Source organism: Lemur catta, chromosome 1 (assembly GCF_020740605.2).
Source record: "Lemur catta isolate mLemCat1 chromosome 1, mLemCat1.pri, whole genome shotgun sequence".
NCBI lineage: Eukaryota > Metazoa > Chordata > Mammalia > Primates > Lemuridae > Lemur > Lemur catta.
Window position 1 is genome coordinate 106,753,540 of NC_059128.1, and position 17,426 is coordinate 106,770,965.

General features: G+C 61.5%; 1 protein-coding gene across 2 annotated transcripts; it reads right to left on the reverse strand.

Moving 5' to 3' along the window:
- Nucleotides 1-2,710: 2,710 nt before the first annotated feature.
- RNF126 (ring finger protein 126) lies at nucleotides 2,711-14,564 on the reverse strand. Of its 2 annotated transcripts, none has more exons than XM_045542294.1 (9): nucleotides 14,336-14,564; nucleotides 7,181-7,239; nucleotides 6,404-6,467; nucleotides 5,624-5,868; nucleotides 4,666-4,734; nucleotides 4,530-4,599; nucleotides 4,059-4,152; nucleotides 3,776-3,891; nucleotides 2,711-3,430 (listed from the first exon to the last, which is right to left on the reverse strand). In XM_045542294.1, the coding sequence occupies exons 1-9, from the start codon at nucleotides 14,408-14,410 to the stop codon at nucleotides 3,281-3,283; spliced, it is 942 nt and encodes a 313-aa protein (XP_045398250.1). In that variant the 5' UTR covers nucleotides 14,411-14,564; the 3' UTR covers nucleotides 2,711-3,280. The 2 variants fall into 2 exon arrangements, with proteins under 2 accessions (XP_045398250.1, XP_045398258.1); XM_045542302.1 differs by lacking the exon at nucleotides 14,336-14,564 and adding an exon at nucleotides 13,122-13,211.
- Nucleotides 14,565-17,426: the final 2,862 nt, after the last annotated feature.

The window sequence follows — 17,426 nt, forward strand, 5'->3', positions numbered from 1 at the left end:
CTGGGTGACCCGGGGGCCCAGTGTCAGCACAGGGTCCTCCCACGAGGAGGCAGGAGGGTCGGAGGCAGAGAGACTGGGAGACGCTGCGCTGCTGGCTCTGAATGGGGAGGAAAGGCCCAGAGCCGCGGGATGCGGGCGGCCGCTAGATCCTGGGAAAGGCTGGAGAGGGGTCCTCCCCTGGAGCCCCCAGGAGGGATAGGCCCTGCCACGCCTTGATTTTAGCCCAGTGAGGCCCATGTCAGATTTCTGACTCCAGAACTGTCAGACAATAAATGTTTTAAGCCATCGAGTTTGTGGTCATTTTGTTACAGCAGCAGCAGGACACACACACACACACAAGGCCTGCAACTGTTTTAACGACAAAATGGTCCTCAGAGCTCCTGGGTTCTCCTGGGACGGGCGGAGGCTGGGGAGTGGGGGGCAGGAACCATGTGCTGAGTACCCTCCTCTCCCTGCAGCCCCCGGGCTCCAACTCCAGCCAGAAGGAAGAGGGAGCTGAGGGCCTGGGCTCCTCCTGCACAAGTGGAGTGATGAAGCCATCTGCCCCTGGGGCAGGGGAGGGCTGACCTGGTGAGATGACAGCCCCTGGGGACAAGTGGAGCTCCCCCTGCTATCCAGCCACCACCCCCGCTTACAATGCAGAAAGCAGAGTGCGGCTGAGGCACCTGCTGGAAGGGCACTGGGCAGCCTGGGGTGGGGAAAAGCCCCAGGCTCACTCTGCAGAGACTGGGGGTCCTGCCCCAGGGGATCCTCTGAAACATCGGGGACACCTGTGGTTGTCAGGGCTGCGGCTCAGCCCCCACAGGGCCCCAGACGGCCCGAGGTCCACAGTGCCCAGGGTGACCCTGCCTTAGTGGTACCCCCAGACTCCGCCCTGCATGGAGTGGGGAAGGGGTGTTGCCACTGAAGGTCTGCGGTCTGGGGCTGCACAGCGCCAGAGCAGCTAAAATAAAACTGCTGACACTGCCGCTGCTGCTGTGGACGTGGAGAAACTGGATCCCTCACATGGCCCAGGCGGAACACGACGCAGTGCCGGATCTGACTAACTAAACACGCAGCTACCGTCGAACCCAGCAGTGGCACTTCTGGGTATTTATATCCCAGAGAAATGGACTCTGTTCATACAAACACCTGGACACACACATTCTTGGCAGCTTCTCCCACCACAGCCAAGAACTGGGAGCCCCCAGCGTCCTTCTGAGGTGGAGGTCACAGACCGCCGCCCATACACGCCAGGAACGCCACCCGGTGGCAAGGAGGTGCACGCAGGACTCGGTGCCTCCCAGGAAATTACACGGAGTGAGGAAAAGCCAACCGGGAAAGGTTACAAACTGTGCTTCCACTCTAGAGACGACAGCCTAGCAGTGGAGGGCCCTGTGGGGACCCTGTGGTGCAGCAGGCCACAACACGGGTCCCTGCAGTCCTGGGTCCAAGGCTTGTGCACAGCTGGGTGTAACTGTTAGAATCCTGCTCTCCTGCCCTCCCCATGGGAGGGACACACACGCCCTGTGGCCACACACCCCCGGCCCCTTCCCGAGAACCCGCAGAATGGGAGCCTCGATTGCTTAACACTGCACGACTCAAAGCAGCCACTCTCCAGTGGGAAATGGGCCCAGCGTGGGTCATCTGCTCTGTGGCAGTGGCCCGAGTGGCCTCTGCTGGCTGCTGGAACAAGTCACCACAGACTCAGTAGCTTAAAACACATGACTCTCTCACAGTCCTGGAAATCAGATGTCCCCAAGCCAAGGATAACCCCAGGTAACCGAATCTCAATGTCTTCACCTTAGTCTCATCTGCAGGGCCAGGTGCCCACAGGTTGTGAGGACGAGGATGTGGACATCTTTGGGGGCCAACGCTCTGAGGGCCACAGCCCTGGAGGTGGCCCTGGCTGCAGTCATCAACGTCACAGATGCTTCTCTCCAGCTCTGCGGCCCCAACGGCGTCCCCCAGAATGGTTTGCTGGGGCCTCGTCTCAGTAGCAAAAGCCCAGAAACAACTGAGTACAGGGCCAGGGATGGGTGGGACCCAGGTCACCAGTGGAGTGGGTGGAGCAGACACTTCCAAGGTGCGGACACAACCTGGTGCGGAGCAGACGCTGTGAACCTGCGCACAGCAGGAGCGCGCCAGGGCGTGGGAGCAGGTGCACTGTGCCTGCTGCAGACAAAGGTGGCCCCTGAGAGGGGCGAGCTGCGGACAGGGCTGGCAGCGGGGGTGGGGTCTCCTTTATCCCTCTAGAGCATCTGACATCCGGGCCACAGGAGACAAACCCACCGCCCAGCCCCGTGCAGGTCCCTACGCCTGCCAGCTTTGTCTGGGGTTGGCTTGTGCCCACGGCCAGCGTCCGCCCACCCTGGCTGCAGAGCTGCACTGTGCAGACCCAGCTGGGGACGCCCCCGAGACGTGACGCGAGAGGTGGGGGTGGCTGCCTGTTCAGTGCAGCCTCATTTTCTTTGTTTGAAATTGTGCGACCTGGTGACATGTTGCCATCTCCTTGTTGGATGTTGCCAGTTCAGACTTCCAAGGTTTAAGTTTGTCATCGTGGGCGTGACGGTGCCTGGGCCTCCCCAGCTGAGCCCAGGTGGGGCATAGCTCGGCTCCTGGGCCCACAGCAGGCACAGACCCCTCCGGGGACACACAGACCCCCAGTGAGCTGGGCAGCTCAGCCCCCTCAGGACACAGTGGCGCAGAAGGAAGACGCCAAGTCACCTGCTTCTCTTTTTAAGTGGTGTATTTTAAATAGCTTCCGTGAGATACACATTTTCTCCTTTAAAAAACGTCTGTCCGAGCAGTTTTGTTCTTGGGTTTTGCCGGTCATCCTCGTGGTCCAAGGCCCCCAAACTCCGGGTGATGGAGGCAGCCTGGGGACCCATGCGGCCTGTCCTGGTGGCATCGCGGCCCTGGTGGAGCAGCTGTACCCGTCCGTTCACAGATCATGCATGGCCGCGTGTGAGCTACAATGTCCATTTATTTCAGAGCAGTAATAATTTAAAATTATAAAAACCTTTCCGCCGTCGAGCGTTTAGAGGATTAGAGACAGGGGAGGGGGAGGCTGAGGGCGCCCCTGGGGGGCCGTGTGGCCCACACCCTCTGGGCTGGGAGCGGCCAGCGAGTGGGACATCCCCCGGGCTGGGGGCTGGGGCGCTGAGCCCGTCTCACCCTGGCCCATCCCACCCTGGCCCGCTGGTGCTGACCAACAAGGTGAGTCCCAGCATCCCAGCACCCGTGGTGACCAAGCCAGGGGAGGGGCTGCAGCTCTCCCAGCAGCTCTGGCAAAGGTGGCTCAGGAGTTACTCGCCGCGTTCTCGTTGCCTGGCGAGCTAGAGGAGGATGAGGAGGACGAAGAAGAGAAGCTCACCCCCGTCAGGCCCGGGGGGTTCGTGGCTGTGTTCTGTCCTGTGAGGCTTTTTCGGCAGACGGGGCAGCTGTCGTGCTTTGTGGGGACATAGGCGGGCAGGGAGAAGATCTGGTTAGAGACAGGGGTGGGCAAGAGCCCGAAAGGCACCCCAAGGGGGCCAGGGGGTGGGCAGGGGTGGGCCGGTGGGAGAAGGAGGAGGGGCAGGCTGCAGATGCAGGTGGCGGGTGGACAGAGGGGGCGGCCAGGGCGAACCACAGGGGCGGGCGGGCAGGCGGGCAGAAGAGCTGATTAGAGACCAGGGGCTGGGCTGCGGGTAGGGGGCGGGCCAGGGGCAGGGAGAGGTCAGGTGGGGGTGGACTGGGGTGGGCCTGCGGGTGCAGGTGGAGGGCGGACCGGCACATAGGGGCAGGTGCTGCTCACCTGCTCCAGCCAGGGCACGATGCAGCCATCGTGGAACAGGTGGTTGCAGGGCAGCTGCCGCACGCTCTCACCCAGCGCGTAGTCGTCCTTGCACACGGGGCACTCGAGCCCGGAGCCTGTGGAGCAGGGTGAAGCCAGAGGGAAGACCACAGCTGCCTCTCCTGCCCCTGGCAGCAAGAGCACCATGGGGAGTTGCCCTGGACACTCAGCCCCAGGCGCAAGGAGGCAGAGGGGACCTGGACAGAACCCTCCCTAAACCTAACACAGAGCATGCAGGCCGTACCTACGTGCTCCTCAGTGACGGGGACAGTGGGAAGGGCCTGGATTTTCTCCTTGTCTGCGGGCGGGGGGCCCGTGTTTTCAAACTGATTGAGAAGCTGAAAGACAGGGGAGAGAGGGAGCTCCTGGGGGAGGGGCAGCCCCTCCGCCCAGCCAGGGGCTCTGAAGAGCGGGCTGCGAGACCCGCAAAAGCACGGAGGCCTTGTTTGTCCCAGGCCAGACCCCTGGGAGCCCGCCCTGGTGGGGTCAGAGGTCACTGTGGCACCCCGAGCCCCTGCCTGGCGAGCAACTGGAGGGTCCGCGTCCCACTGCGCTTGGGACCAGCCAGTGACAAGACTTTCCACTGCTTACTGGCAGGTGGCGTTGCCACAACAGGAGGGTATGGCCTGGGTATGGCCTGGAGACGCAGGGACAGCAGGAGGTGGGAGACGCCCCAGAGCCTTTGCATGCAGCACGCCAGGCGCCAGCCCTGTACCTGTGTGATGATGGCGTCCAGGCCATTGGCACCCCAGGCGTAGTCCATCGGGTTCGAGTGCAGGACACCCCTGGGGGGAGAGGTCGGGGTTCGAGTGGCCGTGGCTGAGCAGGGGCAGCCCCCCCCTTCTACTCACCAGGGGCCCAGACCCAGGTTGGGGATGGTGGCGGGCGTGATGATGCCGTTGACCAGCTGCTGAATGATCCTGGAACAGAGCGAGGGGTGGGTCAGCGTCCAGCCACCAAGTGGCTTCTGTCAGTTTTTTTTTAAACTTTTTTTTGTTTTTGAGACAGGGTGTCACTCTGTTGCCCAGGCTGGAGTGCAGTGGTGTCACCATAGCTCGCTGTGGCCTCCAACTCCTGTGCTCAAGCGATCCTCCCGCCTCAGCCTCCCCAGTAGCTGAGACTACAGGTGCGTGCCGTGACACCCGGCTAATTTTTCTATTTTTAGTAGAGACAGGGTCTCGCTCTTGCTCAGGCTGGTCTCGAACTCCTGAGCTCAAGTGATCTTCCTGCCTCGGCCTCCAGAGCGCTAGGCAGTGTGAGCCACTGCGCCCGGCCCCTATAGTTTTTTTCAAGACAAGGTCTGCTCTGTTGCCCAGGCTGGAGTGCTGTAGCATGATCATAGCTCACTGTGGCCTCCAACTCCTGGGCTCACCCGATTCTCCTGCCTCGGCCTCCCAAAGTGCTGGGTTTACAGGCGGGTGATGCCATGCCTGGCTAAACCAGCTTTTACAGATTCTTTTCAGCAAGAGAGACACAACCACAGAAGGGATCAACCGCCACGAGAGGAATCTAGTGATCCTCCCTCCTCCTGCCCAGTTCTGGTATAGGCCGGAGGCCGGGAGAGCACCCGGCAACGTGCAGACACGTAACCACCGGCAAAGCCGTGTCTAAAACCCAGTGGGAGGAAACTGCTCCTGGCTCTGGGTGCTGCCCTCCCCTCTAACCCCAGCAACTGGACTGGGCCAGCCAGCCTTTCCTGAGAGCTTGGCAGCAAACTCAGGTTTCGGTGCAAACCATGCCCATTTTTAAGCGTCAGAACTTCCGATCTTACCAAGCGGGGACCTCTTGGCCACCCCCAGGCCCCCTCACCCTTCCAGCGTGGGGACGCCTTCCTGCCGGCCAGTGGTCCTCCGCGCGGTGAGGCGGGCACGGGGCTGGCGGGCACCATACCGGTGCCGGGACGGGTGCTCTCTCTCCCGCCGGCTCTCGGGGTCCCTGCCATCGTCAGCCTGCGCCCCAGGAGGGAATGTGGGGATCTCGAAGCTGTCGTCAAAGATGCCGAAAGCAAACTGTCCATAGCCCTGCGGCAGCGTGAAGAGGTGCTGGTCCACGTTCTAGGGAGAGGAGGCAGGGTGACCACAGAGCAGGGCCTGGTGCTGGGAGTAGGGGGCGGCCGCAGCCTGCAAGGTCTGCCAGAGAGAAAAGGCAAAGGGACACAAGGAAGGAAGGCCCCAGGGAATACCGGGCAGACAGAGGTGGGAGGGGCAGAGCTGGCCACGGACATGAGGCGGGCAGGGAGAGTGGCTGGGAGGCCCTGACAGCCCAAAAAGCACCATATCTGCCAAGCAGCATCAGGACCACACGCTCAGCCTCCACAGCAGTCGGCTTCCATGTTCTCTAGAGGAGACCCCAGGAAGGTCCAGAACAGAGCTTGTGAAATGCAGAGGAAACGAGACGAGAGAGTGGTGTGGCAGGAGAGGCATAGTGGCAGGGGCACAGGAAGATGAGCATAGGGATGGGCCAAGGGCCTAGGGGCGGGATGGGTTCATTGCTGCCCCAGCTAGGCAGCAGGGGCAGAACAGCAGAGAGCCGCCAGGCCCTGGGGCAGGTAACTGGCAGCAGGACGAGGGGGCACAGGCCCCAACTCACTTCGAACGGCTGTCGGCTCTGGTCCGTGGGGGCTGTGGAGGGGGCAGAACCGTTTTCTGTATTCCTGGAGAGAGAAGGACACGTCAGCAGGCTCCACGAGCCCCCACAGGTGCGGGGTGCTCTCTGTACCCTGCAACCCTGTTTCTTAGCCTGTGCATCAGGAGAGTGAGACTCATACAATCTATCGCCACCCCAGGATGCAAACCGTGTGGTCACTGCAGAAACTGCAAACCCCCAGGACCTCCCACTCACACCGAAGAGGAACCTTCCAGACTCTGGCATGCCCAGATGTGTCCACACCTGCCTTCTGGTGTCACCAACTTTTTTCTGCCCTAAGTAAACCAGGAGTGGCTTTATAAATTGACACAGATGCCCCCAAATTCATGCATGTGTGGATACTGGCAGGGGCCACAAGGCTGCTACTATTCTCTGACTTCTGTGTCCTGGCCTGAGGACCCCCTGCCCCGGAGGAAGTGTCCTCAGATCCGGGAGGCAAGGCCTGGGGAGGAGAGTGATGGCTGGAGGTCACCAGCCCTACCCTCTGGCCCCACCCCCCCATGTCACCACAGAAGGGAACCTTGTGCTGCTATCCATGAGGAGGGACGTGCCCCAGGGCCACCAGCAGCTGCTTCCTGACCCAGCTGGATGGCACCCAGGGATGCCAGGCCCTGCCAGCCGTGCACCAGGCAGGCCCTGGACGGCATAGCCCCTGCCTGGCCACCTGCACCTAGGGCCCTGCCAGCTCTTCCAGCCGCTATGACCAAGGGATTGGGTTACCTGGTCTCTTCCGGAAGCTCCTCGATAAAGCCAGACTCGCATCTTGGGCAGATGTAATCCTGCAGGAGAGCAGGAGCCTAGGGTCAGGTGGTGCCCCAACCCCCACAAGCCACAGGGGCACCTCAGGGCCTGTCTGTGAACCCTTAAGGACGAGGGCAGAGGGGCTCCCCCTGCCTGGCCTGGCACGTTTGGGCCCTCCCGACTCCTTGAGTCCTAGAGGACAGACAGACGGACAAGGGAGGCCGAGAGGACCTGCTTGCTCCTGCCAGCCTCGGGCGTCGAGAACATCAACCCAGTCCTCGCTGACCTGGTCCTCCTGAAGGTGTCCTTCCCCACCCCTGCCCAGTCCCAGGGCTGGACCCAGACTTAAAGAGTGTCCCCACAGCAATGGGGAAGTCACCACAGGCTCAGAGCTCACAGCCCTGGCACTGTGGCAGTCCCGGCACTTGGCCCGAGCCCCCGGCTGCAGCATGGCCCCACTCTGGGGACAGCAAGTGTGTGAGCCCCCAAACCACGCCATAGCTCCTTAACCATGCCTCAAGCCACAGCTGTGCTGAGCAAGCCCATGTCATCAAACGTGCAGGTCGGGGCTCTCACAGGTGTTCTGAAGTTGCCTCTGGGAAACGTGGACACAGACAAGACACGTATGAGACATATGAGCACAAGGCCTCCTGGTGTGTCAGCATGCGAACACCCAGGACATATGCTGTGGGCCCTGAGAGCCACACGCTCCATGTGGCTGTTCACAGTCCTCCTCGAGGCAGCGCACAGCCAGGCTCCGCTGCGGGGCGCAGTCTTGCCGGAGGTGGGTGGGCTGACCTGCATCCCCAGCCTCATCTGCTGACTCTGGGGAGGGCTGCACCGCGCCGGGCCGCCTCACCTGCTCCCAATGCCAGTGGCAAAGGCTGGGGCCAGGGCAAGCAGATGGTGTCCCCACACGACCCCGAAACACAAGAACCCACTGGACGGGAGCAGGCTGGCCTGTGTGTGAAGGGACTCGCACTGAAAGTATTAATATGTAAAGAACACTTACAACTCATTGAAAAGACAAATAACCCAGTTTCAGAAATAGACAAAGGATCTGCATAGATATTCCTCCAAAAAATATAAATAACCAATAAGCACACAAAAAGATACCCCAAACCATCAGTCGTCAGAGAGATGCAGTGAGACACTGTCACCCCATGAGGTAGGCCAGGCCCAAAGCCAGACAGTGCCGGTGAGCCTTGGACACAGCTAGCGGGAAGTAAAAGTGGGGCAGCTGTGAAGGACAACAGCCCAGAAGTTCCTCAAATGGTTAAACATGGAATCATGTGACCCGGCAGAAATGACAACACCCAAGAGAAACGAAAACACACGCCCGCAGAGCCCGTGTGTGAGCGTCCACAGCAGCACAACGCGTAATAATCACAGGGTACAAACAGCCCAGGTGCCCGTCAACAGGTGAGAGGATGAACACAGCGTGGCCCATCCACACTGGAATGTCACTTGGCCATGAGAAGGAAGGAGGTTCAGACACAGGCCATAGCGTGGATGGACCCTGAGGACATGGTGCTCAGTGAGAGACGCCAGACACAGGACACACACAAGTGGACGTGTGGTATGAAATACAATTCGATAAAGCTGTTCCGAGAATCACACAACCACAATAGCAGCCCTTGGCTCAGCGCACAGACGGGGCAGCTCTGCCACAGCGAGCAACAGTGGCAACTGTCACCAGGCAAGGGATTCTTGGGGGGCGGTGGGGGTGTGGCTGGACTGCCAGGAATGAGACATCCCACTTAGACACAGCAGATTTCACAGATAAACCTGAATTTCTGCCTCCTGTTGACATCAGGGGTCCACTCCCATCGCCCGGGTCTCTGCCTGGAGGGCTGGGGCTTGGTTCCAGGCTCTCACCAAGTCCTGGTGGCCCCCAGTGCCAGCATGGCTTGGTGGACCTGGAACAGCCACCCAGGCCCCAGGACATAATCACACATGCACCGCCCTCTCTGAGCCTCTCCACTGCTGGCCGCATCCAACCAGGGCCTGTGGGAAAAGCCTCTCCCTCTCAGGACCCCAGCTTGCCACCCAGGCCTCCACCCTCTCCTGAGCAAGCGTACGGTCCCAGACACACATGTGTGACCTAGCCATGCTGACAAGGGGCCCTGCCCACTAGGCTTGGCCTCTAGAAACCGGGCAACCTGTCTGCCCGCAGCAACCGTGGGACCTCACGTCACAGCCCTACTGAGAGCCCTGAAGTCCAGCAGCCACCCAAGGATGCTCACCTCCTGGCCGTGGGCAGGCTGAGCTCTGGCTCTGCCCCTTGGCCGTGATGCCCCCACCCTGACCAGCCCTGCAGAAGGGGCCCAACACCTGGATCACACAGGCAAGTGCCAGGAAGATCCAGGATGCCCAGAGTCAGGGGCTTGAGCCTCTGCACCCAGGCAGTGGGAAGGGGCTGCACTGGGTAGTCTCCAGATGCTTCCCTCCTCCAAGGACACGTCCCAGAGACTGTTTTGTGGCCACAGCACAAACTCACGCAGAAGCAGGGATCTGGGATGGAAAGGGCTGTCTCACCCTACTGCACAGCGCCCTTGCTCCTGGAGTGTCCAGCACCAGCTGCTGGTCCTTGTTGTGACTCCCCCACCCCAAGGACAGATGGAGGCAAGGTGGCCACACAGCATTCTCACTGTAGCAGCAGCTCACCCAGGCAGCAGGGACAGACCCAACACTGTGCCCCACCCACGAGGCCCCCAGGACGTGCCATCACGTCATTCGCAGTCCCCGTGGAAGGACCTGCCCAGGCAGCAGGGATTCCCTGGGGATATGTCCTATGCACGACACAAACACTGAGGGCCCCAGCCTGGCATGTACAGGCAAGTAGGAGAAACTGAGGCCATAGCTAGAGAAAGTGCTGTCCCCAAGTGACCACGCAGCTACAGTGACGCCTGCCTCCGCGGGCTACAGGCTCCTTGGGGAACTGTGTGCTTAAGAAGACCTGGGGGGGGGGGGCGGGCAGTGGTCTGTCCTTGTCCTCTGCTGGAGCCCTTCATGCCGGCCACTGCTCTCTACAGAGGATGCCGCAGCCTTCTCAGCTGACCTGGGACACGTGGACCCTACAGCCCCCTAGAGTGCACGTGCTGCTGCCCACCCCTTCCTTCCTGGTTTCAGCCGCGGACACCAGGCCCACAGCTCCACCCTGCCTGGCCCCCAACCACTTGCGAGCCTCACACCTGAGCTGTGCGCTTCTGGATGGACGGTCAGTGAGCTAAGTTGCTGCTGAGGGCCAGGCCCTGTCACCTAAGGCTTCTGTGTGAGAGAGAGATAGACAGACAGATAGATACACACACACACACACACACACACACACACACACACACACACACACACACACGTGCAAGCGAGGGTGTATACACCGCCACACACTCCAGCAGCACTTCAACCTAGGGGCACCTGACTCCACCTTCTTCACTCTTCCCAGGCTGCTTCAGGCTCCGTTGCTAGGGCTGGGACCCCCACCAGGGCCCACTCTGTGCTGGCCGTGCTGGGGTACACTATGCCTGGCCTGAGGCTCAGAGGTGCAGGTGCCCTGGATGCCCCGAATCAAGTTCTCTCTCCTGAGACAGCAGGAAGATCCTCATGGGGGCAGAGTCCCGAGCAGGAAGAAATTCAGCACCCGCCCCTGCCCAGCATGGACCCCTGCGCCACCAGGAGGTATCCTGGTGCTGGATCCCAAGGTGGGCTCTGTGCTACTGGGAACTGGCTCCAGACTCAGCCTCCCTGGAGGCCAGCTCTGCCGCTGCAAACCACTCCAAGTCACTGGGCGGACACTCATGAAGGGGGGCAGGTTGTCACCATCACAGCATCTAGCTTAACATGGGACATACAGAGCAGGCCAGTGGCCAGAAGGTTGGCACCTACACAGCGTGGCATGTGAACCCCGCCTGGGGAGGACTTTGGACTTTATTCTGCCAAAGACCAGGGACCAGGGCTGTGCAGGAAACAGTGTGAGCAAGGCCACTCCAGGGTGGGCTGAGGGCCACGAGTGACAATGGCAGCATCAGCCCTGGCTGCCAGAGGGCTCCCACCAGCACTCACTCTGCACCCCACCCACGCTCGGGACAGGTGCCCAGGCACCTGTGCTGTCCTGTCCTACCACTCAGGGACTCTTCTGAGAGGGAAAAGCAGACACTCCCAAAGAGGACTACAGGCATAAACAGGGCCACCCCAGGCATCACCCTAAGATGACGATGTGGACAGCACTCTGGCCAGTGGGAGGGCAGGTGTGTGGATGGAACCTGTAACGGTCTGTGCTGCCCTCTGGGAGGGGCTGTGCATTCTCAGGCTGTGAGCCCCACGGCCACTTCCCCCAGCGCTTGCCAGGCTCACAGGCACTCAATGCCCTCAAGGTGACAGCACAGCATGCAAGACCCCCAGGGCACAAGCGGCTCCTCCACCCACACCTGCCCACACTGGCTCAGCCCTGCCAGGCACCGAGGCAGAGGATGCCAGCACTCAGCAGGCCCCATCCACAGGGCGCTCCACGTCCACACACCTGCACACCACACCACCCAAACCAACGCATCCTAAGGAGAGTCGAGTCTGGGCCTGTGCGCCAGCTTGCAAGGCCTCGAGCTCCAGCCGGCCTGTCTGGTTCCTGCTCCCACATGCCTCATGCCAGCTAAGCCTTCCTTCCCTGGAATATCCAGACACCCTCGTCACTGCCTTTGATGCAGACAGCCAAGTCCCCAACTGTGAGCACTGGGCCCTGGGGAGAGTGCCTTCACTGGCAAGGCATTGGGTGAGAGCCTCCATGTACTCAGCACTCTGCACACACGTGCTTGGGGGGCTGAGTGCCCTGCCCCAAAGCCATGCAGCTGAGAAGTGGGACAGCTGCATGTGGCCTCAGCCTGGTCCCAGAGCCCAAGTAGCAATGGTGGCCTGGGACGGCCCAGCTGCCTCAGAGGTGCCCCCATGAGCAGGCATGTGGCCCCACAGCAATCCAGGTGCCTGAGAGGGAACCACTTCAACAGGTCAGTTCCTTTCATGGTCTGAAGCAGAAACGTCATAAAAACCAGCCCAGGTGTCTCAGCAGTAGCACATCCGACAAAAGTGCAGGTCAAGTCTCTCACGAGCAGAAATCCCGTTTCAAGGGTGCTAGCAGTGGGCTAGGACTTTCTCCAGCTTGGCTGATACCCGATCAGAGCCAATCTTCCCTCCCCAGAATACCAGGCGTGCCCCGTTCCCAGCACAAAGATGCTCTGGTATACAGCCACCCTGTCTACCAGTGCCTCACTGAATCCTGCTCCAAACTCGCAACCAGGCACCCCAGGATCATTTACAGGGTGGAGACAGGGGCTCTCGCCAACACACCCTCCCTGCCATTATTTGCTCTTACAGAATCTACCAACGTTTGTGACTAAATGTTTGTCAATCACTGTCCAATGCTGGCTCCCTGGCCAACCTGTTTGTGAGGGTGGAGACCACGCCTACCTTGTCACCACTGGGTTCCTATGACTAGGAGGAAGGTCCTCACCAGGCCCAGTGACAGTTGGAGGAGGTCAGGGTCCTCCTCATCCAAGGCCACAGGGCCAGGAAGTGGCTATGCCATGCCCAGACCCAGCCCTGTGCCAGTCCCAGGAAAGGTGGCCAAGAGCAGCCACTTGCACAGCCTTGCAGACTGCCCCACTGGCCGGTCCTGCCACAGAGCCACAACCCCAAGCTTACCCAGGGCCTACACCAGGCCCAAGGGGCTGCACTGCAACTAACCCAGACAGGCATACTGTCAGGCGACCAGCCCTTTCCTGCCACAGGAAAAAATAAACCCACACATTTGGTCACAGAAGTCTTTTGTCTTGAACGTGTCTCCCACACCTGAGCTTTGACTGTACTTGTCCCTCCTGCTGGGAAGGGGGATGCCCTGGCCTCTGAAGCCGCACCCCCACTACCCCTTCTGTACCTCCAGCTTCCTTTCCAGGGAGTCCCACGGCCCCCGCTGCATCCAGACGGCCTGGGCCCGGATTACAGGTCATGGCGCAACCACCAGCAAGGGGAAACCTACAAAGAGCACACACATGATGGGTGCCCCACGAGCCTCGCTGCCTGCAGTCCTTCCCTGGGTCACAGGGTGGGGAGTCCAGATGCCCCTCCGCCCCGGCCTCCCTCGCTGCTCCAATCCAGCCAGCTCCCCCACTTCTCTGCTGAGCCTCCCCGGGCTTCAGTTCTCCCACCTGCACGGCGGGAGTGGGCTGGTCTAAATCACCATTTCCACGTCAGCCTGGGGAAGGGGGACGCTAGCTAAAAATGCAGGATCACCCAGCCCATTCCAGACCTACTGACTCAGAACCCCCGTGACCAGGGGCCTGGAAAATGGCACCTTCAACAAGCATTACCCCCCCGCCAAGGTGACATCAGGTCAGTTTGGGAAACACTGGCTTAAACGGGCAGGAAGCAACACTTTCGATACCGGGGCAGCCGGCTCTCGACAGTTTGATGAGGGAGGGCGCGCCCCGGTCCGAGGCAGGCGCTCCGTACGGGAAGGGTCTGGTCCCAAAGGCCAGCTCCTGGCTGCTGCTAGACCCCTCGGCCTGCCTGCCTAAGAAACCAGCCACCCCGGACCTGCCTGCGAAGGCGACGCCAGGGACTCCACGAGGCCGGCACGCAGCAGGGAGCCAGTGCAAGTGGCACAGACCACGCGCCCAGCGGACCTCCCCTACCGTTATTTTCGGGGTCTGGTCCCCCCACGCCTCCCTCCTCCCGAGCGCGCCTCTTCCCTGCAGCGCGCCCCCGAGAGAGTCACTTGGTCTCTCTGGGCCTCAGTTTCTCCAACTGCAAACCCAGGCTCGCTGGACTCCGGGGACTGGTCTGGCGGGTCCGCGGCCTCAGGGGGCGGGAAGGTCGCGGATGTGGGGTCACCCGGCCCCGACCCCCAATATGCCCCGTGCGCCAAGCCCCGTCTCCTGGCCCGGCCTCAGTTTCCCACACTGGAGGACGGGCTTCACGCCCGCACTGCTCGGGCTCTCCGCCGAGCGACCTTGGGCCGCCACTGCCCCAGGCCTCAGTTTCCCCGCAGGGGCCAGCTAGCACCGAGCGGCGGGCGCCGGCGACCCCCGCCCGGCCTCGCCTCAGGCCTGCGGGAAGAGGCCCCGCCGCCGCTCCCGGCCCGGGCCTCACCGGCAGGCGCGGGACGATCTCGACGGAGCAGCAGTGGCAGAAATACCGTCCGGGCTGTGGCGACGCCTCGGCCATGGCCACCGCCGCCTCCTCCGCGCCGCCCGCCCCCCGCGCGGCGCCCGCCGCCGGCCGTTTGCTGCTCCCTCGCCGGCCGACGCGCACGCTCACGCACGGCACGCACGGCGTAGGGCGGGGCGGGCGCGCGCGAGAGACGCAGGCGGCGCGCTCGGCGGGCCTCGGTGCAGACGACGGTGGCCGCTGAGGGGCAAACTACGTACAGTGGCTGGGCTGGACGTCGAGCAGGGAGCGGGGCCAGATCCGAGGGCTGTGGAGGAGGCCAAGGGGCGGGGCCTGCGAGAGGCGAGGCCGAGTCTCCTTGGCAACCCGGATCCGGCGCTGGGCGGGACCAGGCCCAGAGGATGCCGTAGGCCCGAGGGGCGGGGCCTGCATGGGGCGGGGCGGAGTCTCCTTGGCAACCTGGACCCAGCGAGGGGCGGGATCCGGCCCGGAGGATTCGGAAGGAGGCCGAGCCCCTCCTCGTCCCCCAAACCTGCGACAGCCTCACCTCGCCCGCTTCCCCACCTGCCCACCTCTCGCTCCGCTGTGCTCCAGCCCACGGTAGTCGCTGTCCCTGGGACTCGCCAGGCGCGCCGTCACCTCCGGGCGTCTGCACCTCCCGTGCCTGCGCCGGGTGCAGCGTCCTCCCAGACACCTGTGCGGCTTCTTCTCCCGCCTTTCAAGTCTGCGCTCAAATGTCACCTTCCTGCGAGCCCCCTAACGTCGTCCTGCTCGGGGCACCTGTGAGTCCAGCTTCTTCCCGCCGGGACCTCAGGGGGCATCTCCTGAAGCCTGTGCAAGGAATGCGGGCCCAGGACCCACTCCTGAGCGGAGAGAGGACCCTCCGAGCCTGAGTCGCGTTGTGTCTCGGTGGGACCCGCAGGATAAGAGTCTGAGACCCGCCAGGCCGTGGCCTTGTCTCCATGACGCTCTGGGCTGAGGATGGGCTAGGAAACCTAAACCCCCTTCCCTTAAAAACCAATCATCAGAAACCGTGTCATCTCCCAGCGCAGGCCAGGACCATGTCTGCATTTATTTCTTTATTCACTCAACAAACATTCACCGAGCACCTACTGCATACAAGACCCTATGCTGGAGGAATGCAGATACCCCCAGCCCCGTGAGGGTGGGGCAGGGGATGGGGCTCTAGGATGGCTCTGGCTCTGCCTGGGGAGACAGGGAGGGCTGCCTGGGAGAGGAGGCACGGGAACCAGGGCTTTGAGGAATGAATAGGAGTTGGCTGGAGCTGGATTTCCTGAAGAAGGGGGCGTTGGAGCCAGGGTGTTGAGGAATTAAGAATTGGACCCTGTGTGTGAAGGGTTTGGAATGCCAAGAGGTGATGGACAGGGACTTGCCAGCTGGCCACCTTGTCGGTTCGTTTCAGTGGCAATTTCAAGCCATTCCTGCTCTGACCACCAGAGAGCGCACTGGCCCCATCGCCGGGAATCCAGGACACACAGCCGCCCCAGGTCGGGGAGGGGCAGGGCTGAGACTAGAGACACAAAACCAGGCCTCTTGGGCTCGGCCTCTTTGTGGACATTCATTATGCAGAAATTCATGAGGTGCATGCGGCAGTCTAGGGTAGTTAAGAGGCCTGGAGCAGCAGGCCTGGGTTCAAATCCCACCAAGCCACACACTGGCTGTGTGACCCTGGGCAAATTGCTTAACCTCTCTGAGCAGGTGGCAGAACCTATCTCCCAGGGTTTTAGGTTGGATCAGGCTTGGGGCAGACATGAGTACCCTGGGCACCTCCTTTGTCCCCACTGGCCCCTTGGGTGGCCCATGTAGCTTCTTATCTCAGGGCCTTTGCACGGCCATGCCCTCTGCTGGAGGTGCCCTTCTCACACTCCCTTTTCTTTCCCCTGCTTCGTAGGAGGCTGTGCCAACCCCCTTCATGGGGGAACCCCAATCATTGGGCCTCTGGGCACCTCATCTGCTGGCCGCCCCAGGCTGAGCCTCAGACTATGGCGTAGGGACCCAAGTGCTCAGGCCAGCACCTGCATGTGACCCGTGGCCCTGAGGTTCTGAGGCCCTCAGGTGTCCATTTGTGACCCGGGTGGCTACCTTCTTGCTGCTGCCAGCGGGACAGAGCTGGGCCCCATGGTTGAACCTAAACCAATGACCAGGAGGAGGAATGACTGACATCACTGTGGCCCTTTTCGTCCAATCAGCATCCACCTCTGGTGCTGGGGCAGGGCCCTGCCTTCTGTTACCTGCTGGGCTGCCTGATGCCCACACAAAAGCAGGTCCCTTGTCAGGCAACGGGAGCAGCCAGCTGTGGGGGGGATGCCTGGGGGCCAGCATGGAAGAGCCATGCTGTGGGGAGGGCCCCAGAACCCAGGCCAACAAACCTGAACTGAGTCCTATGGCCTCAGGGAGCCATGGGTGGTGTTTGAGCTGGGAAGGGCACAACTGCTGGGGTGTTGTCAGGCCCAGGTGTCTTCAGGGTGCTCCCACGTCCTCTGCCACAGCCAAGTCCTCAGGCCTCTGCTGTGGTTTTCAGCATCACGGGCCCCATCAGAGAACCAGCAAGGCCTTGCTGCCGAGAGCCCGGAGGTTTCAGGTTCTAGACAACAGGCAATAAGCTGATGTGGAGTCCACCACATATCTTCTGGCTCAAGGGATGTGGGACCAGGTGACCCTGAGGGTTCTGTACCAAGCTATGACCCACATCCTGGAAGTAGAGGTTGGCACATTGGGGTGTGATTCCTGTGGCCCCTGTAGAACCTGCTGCTGCTCTGGGTCCTATAAGCTCTGCTTGAATAAAACTGGCTTATTGGAAAGGTTGTTTTGCCCGCCTCAAGTGACAGAAACTCAATTTAAATTGGCTTCATCTCATAGGGGAGAGGAGTTCAGGCATAGCCGGATCCAGGGACCTCCAACATCACAGGGAATCACTGCTGCCCCTCTTGGCTCTGTGTCGCACTGCATTGGCCTCTCCCTGGCCCTCAGCAAGAGTCCACTGCAGCTTCAGCCTCACACCCTTCCAGCCCAGGCAGGAAAGGGGTGTCCCTTTCCTCAAAAAAGTCCCAGA